This window comes from Barbus barbus (genome assembly GCF_936440315.1).
Source record: "Barbus barbus genome assembly, chromosome: 6".
Lineage (NCBI taxonomy): Eukaryota > Metazoa > Chordata > Actinopteri > Cypriniformes > Cyprinidae > Barbus > Barbus barbus.
In genome coordinates, this window is record NC_136734.1 from 33,728,100 (window position 1) to 33,744,529 (window position 16,430).

The following is a 16,430-nucleotide window of genomic DNA, read 5'->3' on the forward strand; positions in this document are numbered from 1 at the left end:
TACAAGTGTTAGAATCAATATAAAGGGGTATAGAAGGATGAATAAAGCGTGAAATACTTTCAGCCTTAGATAACAAAATTCTACCATAAATTGTAAGATCTCTTTGTAACCACAAGCTGAATATACGTTTGGCAGAATCTAATTTAGGATGAAAATTCAAAGAGATTCTTTCTTGGTCTGATTTACAGATATAAATACCAAGATATTTAACAACATCCTTTACTAGAATTCCATCAACAGAGGTCACAGCACTCAAATTTAAGGAGCTCCTATTTGGCAATAGGAGATATATCTGCCCTTGTTTTGATATTGTTGATTAATTTTATATATATATATATATATATATCGGAGCAGTAAGAATCATTAATAAGCAGGGCACAGTTTAATTTCCAGTAGCCAGGGTTAAAGGTTCTAGAATTGTTTGGCTTCAGTATTAAATCAATACCACAATCAGTTAGTGGTGAAAGACTACAAGAGACATGAAATCAAAGAAACAGAGATTAGCCATAAATCAATGCGAGATTTTTGAGTTTGATCTGATTTAAACCAAGCAAAGCAGGTGGAACAAGGATACAGAAATATGAATGCATCAATCAAATCTAGAGATTGACAGAAACCAGAAATGACCGGATTAAAATGATTTTGATATTGTCTTGGAGGACTGAAGATGAAGTTGTATACAGTCATTTAGCATTAGCAGTTGCACTTAGCCGGTCGGGGTTATGCCGCCCTTATTTATATATATAAAAAAGTGTTTAATACGGTATCTATTAAAAAAAAACAATCAGTTTTTATTTTTATAAACAGCATTTCTGTTCAACGTTATAACATGGTAGCAATATAGATGCTACAGTTTTAATATAGGCTATATAGACGACATCCTCGAAATTTCCGTCAGGCGTATTATCCGCCTCCTCAATCGAAGGGTCCTTCGCTGGAGGTGACATTCATTGAAGGGCCCCGGTTTGTGGAAAGAAGCGGCGAATAAACCTTCACAGTCACAGAAATCATGGCCCAGGCGGTACAGAAACTTGTGGCTAAAGTGCCAACGTTAGTCGGCGGTAAGAATAATCACCTTATACCTTAACCTTATCACCTTAACGCTATAGAAGTTTTATTTCTTCGAAAGATTTATCTTGAGTTGCATGCTTCTGGTTTCCGCAGCTGTTGGAACAGGCCGCGTAAATTAGCAAAACATGCATTAGATAAATTAAACATTCACTACAGACAGTAAGTCTGGTAATACGCTGACTTTTCGTGCAAGCAAATGACCTACAATTGTGTTCAGGTGCTGTACTCCGTTTATAGCTGTCACGATTCATTCTGAACGCGCTCTACAGCAGCGTTTTGCTCAAGTTGACAGCAGAACAGTCGCTCAATGTCAGCGAGTTGTACCTATGGCCTTGGCTTTGCGAAGTTTCCTTTATAAATGTAAACGTGACATATCTTTTGTATGTTTTCCGTAACTAACGTTTATAATGATATATTGCAGCCGCAGTGAACTACTCCAAGCCCCGGTTAGCTACATTTTGGTATTACGCCCGTGTGGAGCTGGTGCCTCCTACCCCTGCCGAGATCCCCAAGGCCATCAGCGGCGTCCAGGATCTCCTCAAGGGCTTCCAGTCTGGACGGCTCGGTCAGACCACAGTGAGGGTTAGTATCGATCCTTTACATTCTGGTTTGGATTTCAAATTGATGTTTTTGAGATATGATGTTGGCACAAAATAACAGCTGAAATGTATTATACAAAAAACATCTTGACAGAGGCATTATCTGTCATGTCATATTTCAAATATGTATTTAACATTGTGCATGATGTATATGCTAGTGTTAGCCACCATGTTTAGAAAAAATTAAATAAAAAGATCATTCACACATCCTCAAGCTATTCCAAACTTGTATGAATTTGTTTCAGCCATTGAACACAAAAGATATTGTGAAGAATGTTGGTAGCCAAACAATTGGCAGTAGCCATAGACTTCGATAGCATGGGGGGAAAATAATTATATGGACGTCAGTAACTACCATCAATTGTTTAGTTACCAACATTCTTCACAATGTAATCTTCTGTGTTCAGCATAAGAAAGAAACTCGCATAGGTTTGGAACAAGTGGACGGTGAGTAAATGAGTCATTTTTGGGTGAACTATCCCTTTAACATTTGAATTAAATTGCAACACACAAATAGTCACTGCAGTTCAATCATAGTACTTTTTCTAATAATATTTTCTAGTAAATAAAAGCTTGATTAAGCTCTTATGTGTCTGTTCATTTATTGACCTGAAGATGCACTAAATTATCAGAAAGTGAGGTTTAAATCATAAATTAATTATTATTTGGCAAACCTGATTATTAGTAGTTCCAAAAATATAATGTAATTTATTTATTTTTTTTTATTTGTCCCAGGATGCTTTGAGGAATGGACTCGTTGCCACAGAGGTTCTGATGTGGTTCTACATCGGCGAGATCATTGGGAAGAGAGGCCTTATTGGCTATGATGTATAAATGTGGACTGTCCTGTTTGCTTGTTCTCTTTGCTGAGCTTTCTGTTTTCTTTATCAGATTCTTGGAATCCAGGAACTAAATAAATATTATTAAAGAACAGCTTTCGTGCTTCTTTAATTCCAATTTAATGACATGTCAAGTGAGTGTACCCAGGAGAATGTTACAGTATTGTTCAAATTAGCATGATAGATGGTGGAGTTCATGGATATACACAACATAATCAATGTCCTTTAAAACCTTTCCTTTTGTGTTAATGAGTGAAACCATCTGAAAAATTAGTTTTACCAGGTCAAAGTGATTTTAATGCAGTTATGGGGGAAAAATACAAAAGCTGAAAGAAAATGCATGTGCATATATTATGTGCGATTTATAGATTTATCTTGGTTTATATACAATAATGGGTTTATGTAATAATTAACATTTCTTCTCGCTCCTGATTTTCTGATAGCATCCGCATAACATTTCCCAAGTATTTGTGAAACTCCTGTCGGACATCTTCAGGCTCTTCCTCAAGGTTTGAGTGAATGAGCGGCAACTTGTTTAACTGTGGGGCTACACACAGAGGATAAGTTAATTAGGTTTAAAAAGAATTAGTCATGTAACAAACTTTGTTGAAGGGGTGTTCATAAAATAAATTTCCTTTTCATTCAGTTTTAAACCAAAACACAAGCACCGTACAATGATCTGATGCATCTAATGCTGTAGTGAGAGGTTAAGTTACCTAATTGTGGACGGGTAGTGTCAGACCCACTCCCTGGTTTATGATGTGCTATGAGCAGACACTGGACCTCTTGTAGACCCTGTGAGGAGATGAATGTAGAGTACCAGGTCTCTACTTCCTTGAGATGAGTGGGAACATCTGGGTTAAACACAATAACTACTCCATTGGAGTCTTTCTTCAAAGCTGGCCAGCATGATTCAAACCTGTGCACATTCAATACTGAATTAATTTACTCGGGAAGAAATAGGAATTGTTTGACAACTTAAGTCTGGTTCAGAAAAAGGGTCTACATTTGGTCAACTTACTTGAAATCACCCGCACAATCCCATAGTTCCACTTCACATGTTGAATTTTTGCTGCCATTTGATAAATTGTGTGATTCAAACTCAAGTATCCTAAACACGGAAACATGTCATATTTATATAGACAACATTTTTGGCCTGGCAGCAAACATGTATAATTATTGCAACAATATCTTTAAAATCAACCCACCTTACTCCTTGTGTGGGGCTGTAGTCAGCTCCGATTGCTTCTGTTGTGTCAGATAGAAAATTGGCCAATGCTGTTTTCCCACACTATCAATGTGAAATGTGAAAATCAGTGTCTACACAAATAAATAAAGATACACATACATACTATTAAACGATTTACCTCGCTTGGTCCAATTAATAATATTTTCATCCTGGATGTACTGAAGTATAACTTAGAGAGAAAAGGCCAAGGGAAGACTTATGACTAGAGACCTATTTTTTTTTTTTCTAGCCTAGCTAGCGAGCTAGCTACTAAAACAACAATTTGACATATCTATTGTGATATATATATATTTATATTAAATGAGATGTAAAACGTTTGCTTAAAGTGTCAAATCAGCGCGATCTACCGATACACATCGAAAGGCAGCTAGACGAAGCGCACGGTGGGTTAGCTCATGGCTAACATAATAAACAACTCGTTTCCAAGGCGATTATGCAGAAGGTAAAACACGGGTCGCAGATTCGCTAATTTATCTTGCGTACATCGAAAAGAAATCCCGAGAACGGTAGAAAAAGGTATTAAATTCGTTTAGTTTTTAGGTTATATAAATAACTTTTTTAAAACAACCCCTTACAAACAGAAACCAAACTTTGCAAGAAAAATAACGCAAGGCTTTTGGACAGTCGGACACTTGTCCACACAAATGATGTATTTCCTCTTATATCCACACGAGGACACCAGTCATCTGCTAATATTCGCCATGAACGAAGCAAACTTTCCACAGCAATATGTCTTTTAACCTGTTACCCTGCGCCCCTATTTTTGAGCATTTTGTAAAAAACGATATAACCAAATAAAAATGTCTGTAGCTCTTGAACCCTAAGGTCTATATTTAAAAATCTGGTGTTGTTTGAAACTAGACACTTGATCCTTTGTTACTCTAGAGTCATAATAACTCAAAATTAGTATAGCAATAGAGTAAAACAAGGTAAAATATACATGAAATTGACTCGCGATATGTTTTAATGAAGCTCACTAAGGGAAAAATGGATGAGACTTTCATGCCAAAGGCCTGAAAACACCATAAAGATAAAGCTGAACATCTGACCATGTTTTGATTCAAATTTGAGGATGATACTCCCAAAAATGTAGTTTCTGTAAGCTTTTATTTAAAAAAAATCTAGGCGTCCTTTCAAAAAAGCCATTTGGAGACCCCAAATAGACACTTTGTAAACAAATGTCCAAATGAGTCAAAACTACATAATACATATATGTATATCAATTCAGAACTGCTCTGCCCACCAAAACACACAATAAAAAACTATTTCTGAACAGCATTTGTAGTGCTGACTCATTTAGTCATTTGGTTAGTCTACAAATGGCATTTTTGAAAAAAAACGCCTAAATATTTCCTGAAATAAAATATGAAATAATACATTTTTTATAGGTAAAGACTTACAGAAAGTACATCTTTATGGTATTTCATTTCAAGAAAAGCTTTGGAAAAGTCATTTGGATATTTTATTTCAAGAAAAGTCTAGGAATCCTTTCAAAAATGCTATTTAGAGACTCCATAAGACACTGCATATTACATATGTATATCAATTCAGAACTGCTCTACCAATGAAACCACAAAAAAACACAAAACTATTTCAGAATTTGAACATAACTAAACAGTCTTTATTCTGAACAATTCCAATAATGAAAACAGTGAACCAAAACAGATTTGATCATTTTTGAACTAGTGAAAACACAAAACATGCAAAATACATTGTTTTTACAACATTTGTATTTTTTATTTATTTTATATGGTGAATATTATGAATATTACTATTTTACTAATATAGTAATAGATTACTATTACTAATATTACTAAATAATAAAAAAAAAAAAACTATTTACAGTATTTACAGTGGAGGAAGACGCTCTAGCAGCCACTAAAATGGTTTTTTTTCTGACCATCTGGATTCACCAGACCTCTGAAAAGACAGGGAAGAGTGAGAGAAAAAGAGTGAGAAAGTGTGTAAGCAAAACAAATCAAACTTGCAACACTGTTTACATTTTGTACACACACACACACACGCGCGCACGCACACACACACACAATAACCGGGACATACCCACAAACAAACACACCCACCCACCCACACGAACAAAACTCATGTAATCCCCTCATATTATCCCTCTCCGTTGTCATTTTTAGAATCTAAAACAGCTAACATGAAACAAAAGCTGCAAATACATGATAAAGACACATAAACATTCAAGAGGAGGGTGGAGACACTTACGTGCTAATGCTATCCACGCTTCCCAGCGATCTCAGCGCGTATTCGGCTACTAAATTAGCCATTTTTCTCCCCACGTCCTCCAAAACACCACCAAACGCCACAGAAACACTTCTCAAGTCGAAGATCCACGATGGAGAGATTCAGATGTGAGCTTTGGACAACATCTGTTCGCTGATAGCCAGTCTGTGTAGCGCTGCGACGCCATTATGTGTACGCTTCATGCGTAACCCGAGAGCGCACGAAAACACACGGACAATACGCCGAGCTATTCTCTAAACAATCTTACGTAAACTATTCAAACTGTCAATCACTTTAAACGTCCTTGTGGTTGGCTAACACTTCCATCCATCAAAACTGTGCTGGCGAGGCATTGGCTGGCTTCAAACACCCCTATTGTGATGTGTCCGGATTGACACCTCGCTGACCCATTCACGGACGCGCTTACTGTCCCGGGTTATAACAGCTCCTGCGATTGAAGGAGAGAGACGAGGGAGGGCTATTCTTACTCGGAAGAGACGATTCTGCTGGAAATAGATGGCGTTTCAAAGCTGGAATACGAATTATAATCGATATTTATTGGAAAATGGACGCTATCGATAACTATAACTCGAATCGCTTATGTAAACAAAGGAGGATCTATCGTGTTTTCCCCTATTTTTTCGTTGTTTTGGATTAAAAAGTGGATGCATTTTGAAGAGTGGACCCTTCTCTTGAAATGTATGCTGGTGTGTCTTGGAATAGTCTGAGCTGACCAGCGCTATTGGCGATCAAACGTGAGTACTGCGGTTCGCTTTGTTCATTTTAAATGGCCGGTCTTTCAGCATTTCTGTTAACCCTTTCCTCTCTGGTGTATTGATTTCAAAAACAAGCTCACATCGTTAATCTTGAGTGTTTTAGCTTTCAAATGATATATAGTTAATGATAATTGATTGAATATTGTTCTAAAACAAAGGTAATAAAAAGTCCGACCACGCCCGACCACGCCCTTCCGGCCCGCCCGCGGGCCGATGCGGGTTAACAGGTTAAAAAAGGTGTGTACAAAAAACACGCCAAGGTGAAAAGCAGAAAGCAGGTTTACTAACTAAACCGGTAAGTTAACTGTTAACCTCAACTATTCAACAGTAGTTTGCTCCAAAAAAACCTCAGTAGCTTCCAGGGTTTTTTTAGTAAACATAACAACAACGCCACTAAAAGTTTCAAGGAATAGTTCACACAAAAATGGAAAAAGTTACACTTTAGAAAGTGTGTCAGAAATCGTACCATTCTGGGCGAGTTTTTCTTTTTTCATTCATAAACTTTCATGTTTGATTCATTCATATTTGTTCATGGAATGGTGCATTACTTAATTCCAACACTTTCACCCCCAGAATGTTTATTTAAGCAACATAAAAAGCTTCTTGTCAAAATAAAATACTTACCCTTTTTTTTTTTTTTTTTTTTACCAGTAACGTTAGAGCATCCAGTAGGTACACCCACTACAACCAACAGAACAACAAAAACAGATGCATGACCACATTTATTTAATGAGAGACCAGTGTGCATCACAGCTTTAAAACTTTATTGAAATATGAAGGCGGCATTGATGAGTAATGTTGCTTTACAATGTCTTTTGGATACACACATGTTGAGAATTCCATATAATATTAACTGAAAAACATTTTTCTTCATTTAAGCCTTTATTTAGGAGAACATTATATTGTTTGCACATAGGATCATCACTAAAAAAGTTATTTAATGCTTCCAGAACCTGTAAAAATTGAGACGAGAGCTGACAAATGGTTAAAAAATATAAAATCATTGTAAAAAGAGCAAAAATGTCCGTCCTTCATTTCAGATTCATCACGAAAAGCACACATCTCATGTAATGTTCATTTTAATTGACAGATCTTGACTGATGTCCCAACCCCAAACCCAGGATAGAGGGGCTCAGTAAATGTGGTCTCGAAACGATACAGACGTGTCATGGTCTCACCAATACTATAGAAGGCCAACACCCCTGCAGAGTGGTCCAAAAAGACCCCTATTCTCGAAGAGTGAGGGCCGCTAACAGCCTTGTCTACCCTGTTATGCCAGGCCGAGTACCCTGTGTCAGAGCAGAGGAGGCTCCAGGATTTATCGTTGTAGCCTAGCAAGCACAGGGAGCCTTTACCCTTACGGCTAATGCCCCGATAGGCCACTCCGATCGAGAATTCCCCACTCCACTCAATTTCCCAGTAGAAGCGGCCACCTGACAGAGCTTCACGACACAGCACCTGGGCAAAGCTATCGAAGCGGTCTTGGATGTCTGAGTATGGCTGCGGGTCTTTGGTTCTAATCACCTTTCTGTTTCCTTCAGATAAGTACAGCTCCTTATGCGCCGAGTGTGGGTCTAGTCTCAGCTGACAGTAGTCTGGAAATACAAAGGTAATAGTTGCTTTTAATAGATCTTTGTATACCTGTCTCTGTATGTTTTCAAATATCTATATCTAATAATGACAGGAAAAATTTTTTGGACTAGAAACATTATTAAAATTTTGGGTAGTACAAATAAGCTGATGAATATTTTCATGTTGTGGCTGACAACTGACAACTGTACTATTTTGTCCAAAATAAATTTAAAACACTGACAACTATGATCAGTCATGTTATAAATGCCAGTCAATTTAGGCACCGCAAGGCATGAAAATGTGCATTTTGAGAAAAATTAATTTAAATTTTAAAAGAGTTTAAATTTAAAAGATTAACTTTGTGTTAAATGATCTACATGTAAAAATAGAGAAAATGAGCACGAGCATTAAATGCCAGTCTAGATACTTACATTTCAGAAATTCAGATCTGCTCCTGGGTTCTGCAGGAGGTGCACTGTCCACTGTATGAACTTCTTTAACTAAACACAGGAAGGAATTAAATGTACAGTAAAGGAAGTAAATGTTTACTTTTTAATAATATTTTAAAATATTACTATTTTTCTTTTTGATCAAACAAATACAGCTTCGTTGAGTATAAGAGAAATCTTATACAGACTTTTAAATAGTTGTTGTCATACACGTTTTACATATTGCCATTTTTAGATGGTTTATAGCTTATACAGTGGTGTGAAAAAGTGTTGCCCCCCTTCCTGATTTTTTTTATTTTTTTGCATGTTTGTCACACTTTAATGTCCGGCCATATGTTTGTGACCTCAAACTGAAGCGAACTTGGGTTCTGCAGCAGGACAATGATTCAAAACACACCAGCAAATCCACCTCTGAATGGCTGAAGAAAAACTAAATGAAGACTTTGGAGTGGCCTAGTCAAAGTCCTGACCTGAATCCTATTGAGATGCTGTGGCATGACCTTAAAAAGGCCATTCATGCTCAAACCCTCCAATGTGGCTGAATTACAACAATTCTGCCAAGATGGGCCAAAATTCCTCCACAGCGCTGTAACAGACTCATCGCAAGTTATCGCAAACGCTTGATTGCAGTTGTTGCTACTAAGGGTGGCCCAAGCAGTTATTAGGTTTAGGGGGCAAGCACTTTTTCACACAGGGCCATGTGGGTTTGGATTTTGTTTTCCCTTCATAAAAAAAACTTAAAAACTGCACGTTGTGTTTACTTGTGTTATCTTTGATTAATATTTAAATTTGTTTGATGATCTGAAACATTAAAGTGTGACAAACATGCAAAAAAATAAAAAAAATTAGGAAGGGGGCCAACACTTTTTCACACCACTGTATTTGCACCACCCATATGTGATCAGTGTAAATCAAAATACAGTGCAAGTCAATTTGTGTTACCTCTGGTAGTTTTCTCTTTGGTGCGATTCTCCACAGTGTACACTGGTACTTCATTCACTGTTATAAAAAGTACAAGAAAGGAAAACTTTATTTACAGTACATTTTTTAAACAAGAAATGCTAGATTTGTGCCAGCAGATCTAAGTAAGGCACTAAATCCTGTTGTTTTAAATTCTATTAATAGAATTTTCGCTAACTACTTCATCCAATCAGAATAGCTCTTTTGTTTATCATTTGAACTTTGCTCAGTGAATTGTAAATGAAGTGGAGAAACTCTAAGCCCTGTTTACACTCTACATGCAATCACAGGGGCGTAACCATCATTTCAAAAGTGGGGGGGACGGAATGTCTAGTGTTATACCTGTTTTTTTGTTGTTGTTTTTTTTCAGTTAACCCTTGTCTAATTGACAGGTTTTATTTTTAATCATACCTTTTTGCTTAATATGCTTTATGATTATATTATTATATATGATTATAAAACAGAAGGAAGGAAAGATGGAAAAAAGAAAAAGAAAGAAATACAACAGCTTGTCACTGGGACAGTACCCTTAAAAGCACATCTTTGTACCTTATTTACCCCAAAAAGTTTCATAGTTGTACATATTGGTACTCTAATGTACTAATATGCACCTTTTTGAGTATAAGTTACGGGGATGTCCTTATAAGGGTACTATTGTTTACATATTTCAGATTGTATTTTGAGTGTGTTGTATGTACAGTACATGGCACACAGTAATGGATACTTACACATTCACATACTTCTTTATTCTGTTCTGTTCTATTATACATTAGTCTGATTAGTCTATGTTAAAAGAAATATCTTATCATAGACAATGCTGTAAATAATCTTTACCTCTGAAGCCTCACTGAAACTTTCTGCCTCATTCACTCTCAACTGTGAATTCACTTCTGCCTCTATCTACAGCAAATAAAGTAGTGTTTGAAACATGTACATACAGGGAATAGTGACATATAGAAGAAAATAACTAATTAAGTACACTGCTGGACAATAACCAATAATTTGTATCCTAAATTAATTTTTAACACTTTAGAATGATAAACACATTCACTATTAACTATGACTTGTGCCTCAATAAACTCTTCCTTTACTGCTTATTAATAGCTTGTAAGGTAGTTGTTGTAGTTGTTAAGTTTAGGATTATGGGATGCAGAATATGGTCATGAAGAATACATAATTAATATGTGCTTAAGTACTAATGAACAACCAATATGCATGCTAATAATCACCTACTGTAGTTAAAAATGATAGCTGAGAAGTTGTTCATCATACTAATGTTATTTTTTATTTTTCTATATTTGACTAATTATGTGTTTTTTATGATTGGTCCATATATAATCCTACAAATGCTTGTGTATTAATAGATTTTATACAATGTAAAAACAGCCAGGTGTTAAAAGCCACTCTATCAGTTCTTCTCAGCTGTGAAGTTTGTTTTTCTTGCGTGTCGTCCTGATTCTGTCCTAACAAACCTAGGCTGACTGTTTCTTGTTCATTCTTGACAACAGATAAAAACGTAAAATTAGTGCACTAATGACAGAGCACCCCTAAATGAAGATCGGTCCTATATCAAATCGTCAGAGCTTGCATACTTGATTGAAATACATCATGTAGAATTGGCAGAGTTAAACATGTCACAATGCTGCAAACGCTGTAAAATCTCAGTTCAACATTATCTTTATTCTTATTTGAAGGGTTCTGATAACATACATACGTGTTAAAATAAAAGACGTTACAAAAGAGTTACGGAAAAATACACTGAAAATAAATAAGTGCATGTTTGTCCAGGCAGCTTTTTATTTCTCCATATAATGAACATCAAAACTTGCTAATTATTCAACAAGAGCAATAGGCAGAGTCACTCAACATCGTGCAACACTATTCGGATCCCACATGCCAACTTACGCTGCTTGACTTATTCGTAAAAAAGGAGTGAAGAGTTTCTTGCCGCTTTGAACTCATCTCGACCTCTAATGAATAATAGATTCAGCGCGGGGCCGCGGGCGCGAGCCTGGGCATGTCGTGACGTCACAAACTGAGTGACTGATTGCCATGGAAACGTAAACGTCATGTATAAATTATCCTGTCTCTTTGAATTTTAAATCATTCTGCATTTATATACATTGCTCCATTAAAACCTCAACATGTCGAGAACACAACTGTCCAATGAAAAAGTGCGGGGGACGACTTTACTTTTTATAAAAAGTGGGGGGGACACGTCCCCTGCGTCCCCCGCGTAATCTACGCCCCTGGCTATCACATGACTTCCTTGCTAACTTGAGAATGTACTGTAAAGTGCACTCAGTACTAAAAGGCTTGACTTGTCAGAGTTAAAGACTGATCTGTCTAATAGTTGGTTATTCCTTTAGGATACATTTTGATATACTGCAACAAAAGTGCACAATGTGGCTCTTTAGAGAGAAACTAAGTTCAGCTGTACACTTTACTGTCCAAGTTCAAATAAAATAGAGGGCAGTGTGTTCAGAACAGCAAGCAAGGGCAAATTCACCCGACAACTATGCCTGTATCTGGTGTACGGAGCATTGTGTGCTCTGACCTGATTTTGAGATCTTTCGCAGTTCGTCTCTGCCCAGCTCCTCCAGCCTCTCTTTGATCTCAGCCACAGCTTTCCTGGCTGCACTGAAGGAGAATTCTGGGTTCAGAGACACTCTGGGTATGAAGCCGTCATCAGTTGGAGTGCAGAGATAATTGAAATTCTGTTAAAAAAGAGAGAAATCTCAGTGCATAAAATGTATAATATTTGCAAGCCTCGATTAGGGGCAACTCTGGGTAACTCTGTATGTCTAAATGTCTTTGAAACTTTCATGTAAGAAGGAGAATCTTACAGCATTTTTTTTGTTTTGATGCCAAAAGGTTTGAAAAGCCTTTTTGATGCCTTGTGTAGGACCCCCTTCCAAACATATAAAAGCAGCTATATATAGTTTATGAATAGCATAGTATATAAGGTCCCATTTTTACTGCATAAACTTAAATAAGTGGCTTTTGTATGGATGTTGTAAGCAAATAAAAAAAGAATTGAAAAAAAAAAAAAAAAAAATTCCTCTGTGTCCACTTGGGGATCCCCAGACCCTATTTTTTTAAAAACTCCAAATATAAAGTACCTGTAAGAAGTGGATGTGATCCTCAGTGCTGTAAAGCTGTTTAAGTCCAGTCTCTTTCTTCTTCAGTTCGTCTATCTCCTGCTCCAGTCGCTCCATCAGCCCCTCCGCCTGACTGAATGCAGCCCTCTCATTGATGTTGATCAGTTTGGTGACCTCTGACCTCATCCTCTCAATGGACGTGATCATCTCATCAAACATCTTCTTGCTTTCAACCATTGCCCTTTGTGCAGAGCTCTGCGGTAAAAATGAGTCAAGTTTAAGAGTGTCAGTTCATTTTCCATTCATTCGGTAGGATACGGTGTGTGTCTCTGCGTTTTAGTGCTTCGATTTTGCAAGAATAACTTCTGGATAAGCCTTACAACTCAGTAAAATTACTCAAACTGCTGCTGTAGTCAACAAAAAACATGTATCAGCATGTATCTAGAAGACTAACATTGGATTATCTCATAAAGAACAACAGAACAATTATGGCCACTTTCAAGGACTGTTTGCTTTCCTAGATTGAAACAGTTACACACTGACTTAACAGATAAAATGTCTTGTTCCATTTCACCTTTGCCCAGATAAAGCAATGTATTCGGTTGTTCTTATTTGGTCTAATATATTATGGTGATATGAGCAGTGATGATAAAATGAACTGTTACAAATTACAATTGAATCTAAAACATACTTTGAGAGAATCCACCGCTGTCTTCAGTTCCTCCAGTTCTTTGGTCCTCTGCTGGCATTTTTGTTTGATCTCTGCCTGGGACACTCCAAGAAGTTTCTGTCCATGAAATAAGAGAAAACTTAGTCATTATTGACAGATTAAATTAGAAAAAAAAAAACACTTTTTGCTGTTGATTGCCATCTTTGTGATAATTCAGTGAATGTACAGCTGTATAATACAACATTTCCTCTCACGTCACAGATCTTCGTGTATGGTAATTCTATGTTATGCTTTTTCCTAGAATTTAAAGAACCTGCTTCACATGGATGCCTTTATCTTCGAAACGAGAAGGGAATGTTAATCACGCCAGGAATGTAAAACTAGCTGGGTCTGCTCACCGGAGAGACATTTCAAGGTGCACACGCTCAATTCTTTAGGGTAAGAGAGAAGGGGGGCTTCAGAGCAACCCCTTGTCAAGCTCACCGAACCATTCTTCAAGATAAGCTTGAAGGAATGTGGAGAATCTGGGGTGGGGGTGAATAAACGTGTGTGTGCAGTCTGTGCCATGGGACATGAGGGCTTAAATCTGGGATTCCCTACATTTAACTGAACAAACAAACCATTCGCAATTAGTGCCTGCGATAAGTATTAGATTACAGATATAATTACTGTATCTAAACAGCACCCGTGACGGTTCAGTCAAAACGGTACAAAAACACATCAACTGCCGTGCTCCCTGTTATTACGCTTGTTCAGTACTGATGAATTGAAGGAAAAGCTTTGATATTTTAAACCTTTGAAGGTCTTCCTTCCATTCAGAGCTCCAGAGTATTGAGGGAACTGTAAACATCTGGCCAGTATCTATAAATAGTTTTGCTGAGATGTTTGTTATTACTGTCCTAATAGTTATTTCATACAGTGACTCAAGCCGTTTTTCATGTGAAACTCAAGTTTGAAGAGGCGGTGTCAACATTTCTTTCAGCAATGCTCGTCTGCTGAGGTTTATGATGACTTTGGGTCAAGGTACAAAAAGCAGTGTGTTATTTTTATCACTTGTAGCGTGGGGGGAGGTTGAGGATGGTCCGTAAGCTCCCGCCTGATTTTCTTGTTCACATTCCTTGCCTCTCCCTACACTAGAATCCAGTCCTGCCCTGTTTCTCATCTCCAGTTGCTCGTAACAGTTATATTTTTTCTCTCACAAAAACAAATCTTCTCAGAAAGGTGGCCAGTTTAGGACAGCAATTAAATCAAGTAACCTCCGAGTTGTCCATTGTAAGGGAACACACCCTTTTTGTGACTCGTTTGGGAGTTGTATTGGAAAACTATATCTGGATGAAAGTTTCACTAACCTCACTACCTTTCTATCTGTTTAATCATCATCTCCTCCCTTTCCTTTCCATATTTCCTCATCTGTTTTTATGTAATGATCTGAACACAGAACCGGTTATACGGTGTATCTTCATGGCTTCTTGGCAGCTTATTTTGAAGAAAACCTCTCTTATACAATCTCAAGAACTTTTCTTGTTAATTAATGTAATCATATACATAAACAAATTCAACTTGTAACCCCACAGACACTCTACCCCGTACCCTTTCCTAGTAAAGTTTACTCAAGCAGTACATTTTCCTTACCTGTTTTTCACCCCTTTCTGCATCGGCTGAGACTATGTCGTGCCCCTTATGCTCACTGACTGTACAGATGGCGCAAATACACATCTGGTCGGTACGACAGAACAACTCCAGGCTCTTCTGGTGCTGAGGACAGATCTTACGGTCCAGATTCCCCAGCTCATCCACCAGCTTGTGCCTCTTGAAGGTGACAGACTCATAGTGGGGCTTCAGGTGCTTTTCGCAGTAAGAGGCGAGGCAGTTGAGGCAGGATTTGACAGCCTTGAGCTTTTTTCCCATGCAGAAGTCACAAGGAACATCGCTAGGGCCAGCATAGCTTCCATTAGTTGGAGGTGTTAAATTCAAGCCGGTCTTGATCTTCTCTGCAACTTTGGTGAGAGTGGCGTTCGGCCTCAGCACAGGTCTCTGGGTGAACGTGATCCGACACTGGGGACAGATGTAGATACCAGTGTAATCAGCCTCGTTCCAGTAGCCACTGATACAGTCCATGCAGAAGCTGTGACCGCACGGTATCGCCACGGGGTCCCGCAGGAGCTCTGTACATAGAGGGCAGCTGAAGTAGTCTGAAGTCGATTGCTCTGCCATATTTTTTTCACCTTATTCACAAAGTTTTTGAAATGTTTCCAGTCGAGAAAAAGGAGACAAACTCTGCCTGGCTGGTGTTTTACTACAGACAGCCTTGGGTTTCTGAATTCCACAGGTTATTAATTAAAGGAAGCAAAGCCCTCCCCTTTGTATCGAGAGAGGAAGGGAGGGAGACAGACAGAAAGAGAGCGAGATTAGAGCACTACCCAGCTCTGATAAACAGGTTGAGCCAGGAGTCTTGAGAGAGAGAGAGGGAGAGGGGGAGGGTGGGGCCAGGGGTGGAGTGAAAGACATTACAGAAAAAAGGTACAGTTGAGAATGAATGAATTGTAGTACATAGCAGGGCCATCCAGGATGAAACTTAACATGAAAAGCTCTGTTTCACACACATAACTTGCTTATCCATTAGCTGAAGGACATTTGCATTAGTTAGCTTAAAACAACAGTTGGTTAATAATTGGCCTTTCTTGTTTGGCTTTGATATGTTACAAAGCTAGTTTTTTTACGCTTGCTTTTATTCTCTAAATATTATTGGGTTCAGTGCTTTCTGCAGCTGCGCTTAGTTAAATAATTATTCTTCTGATATTACAATTTTTAGATTTATTATTACAATTGAACTTTTTTTGTTCATTTAACTTTTTAGACATATTTCCTTCTGTAGCACACCTATTTGGTATATGTAA

The 16,430-nt window shown here is 37.7% G+C and overlaps 3 protein-coding genes across 3 annotated transcripts; 1 reads left to right on the forward strand and 2 right to left on the reverse strand.

Annotated features, from left to right (window-relative positions):
• The first annotated feature begins 921 nt into the window (after positions 1-921).
• LOC306871588 (ATP synthase subunit g, mitochondrial-like) lies at positions 922-2,618 on the forward strand. The gene is made up of 3 exons (XM_079419648.1): positions 922-1,061; positions 1,493-1,653; positions 2,406-2,618. Exons 1-3 carry the CDS (start codon positions 1,010-1,012, stop codon positions 2,502-2,504), a joined length of 312 nt encoding a protein of 103 aa, XP_079275774.1. The 5' UTR covers positions 922-1,009; the 3' UTR covers positions 2,505-2,618.
• LOC306871587 (intraflagellar transport protein 22 homolog) lies at positions 2,597-4,424 on the reverse strand. Its single transcript, XM_079419647.1, has 5 exons — positions 3,877-4,424; positions 3,718-3,800; positions 3,531-3,620; positions 3,226-3,428; positions 2,597-3,056 (listed from the first exon to the last, which is right to left on the reverse strand). The coding sequence occupies exons 1-5, from the start codon at positions 3,904-3,906 to the stop codon at positions 2,908-2,910; spliced, it is 555 nt and encodes a 184-aa protein (XP_079275773.1). The 5' UTR covers positions 3,907-4,424; the 3' UTR covers positions 2,597-2,907.
• Positions 4,425-7,485: 3,061 nt separating this feature from the next.
• On the reverse strand, positions 7,486-15,951 carry LOC306871589 (tripartite motif-containing protein 16-like). Its single transcript, XM_079419649.1, has 7 exons — positions 15,166-15,951; positions 13,555-13,650; positions 12,885-13,118; positions 12,320-12,479; positions 9,745-9,801; positions 8,785-8,853; positions 7,486-8,376 (listed from the first exon to the last, which is right to left on the reverse strand). Exons 1-7 carry the CDS (start codon positions 15,745-15,747, stop codon positions 7,856-7,858), a joined length of 1,719 nt encoding a protein of 572 aa, XP_079275775.1. The 5' UTR covers positions 15,748-15,951; the 3' UTR covers positions 7,486-7,855.
• Positions 15,952-16,430: the final 479 nt, after the last annotated feature.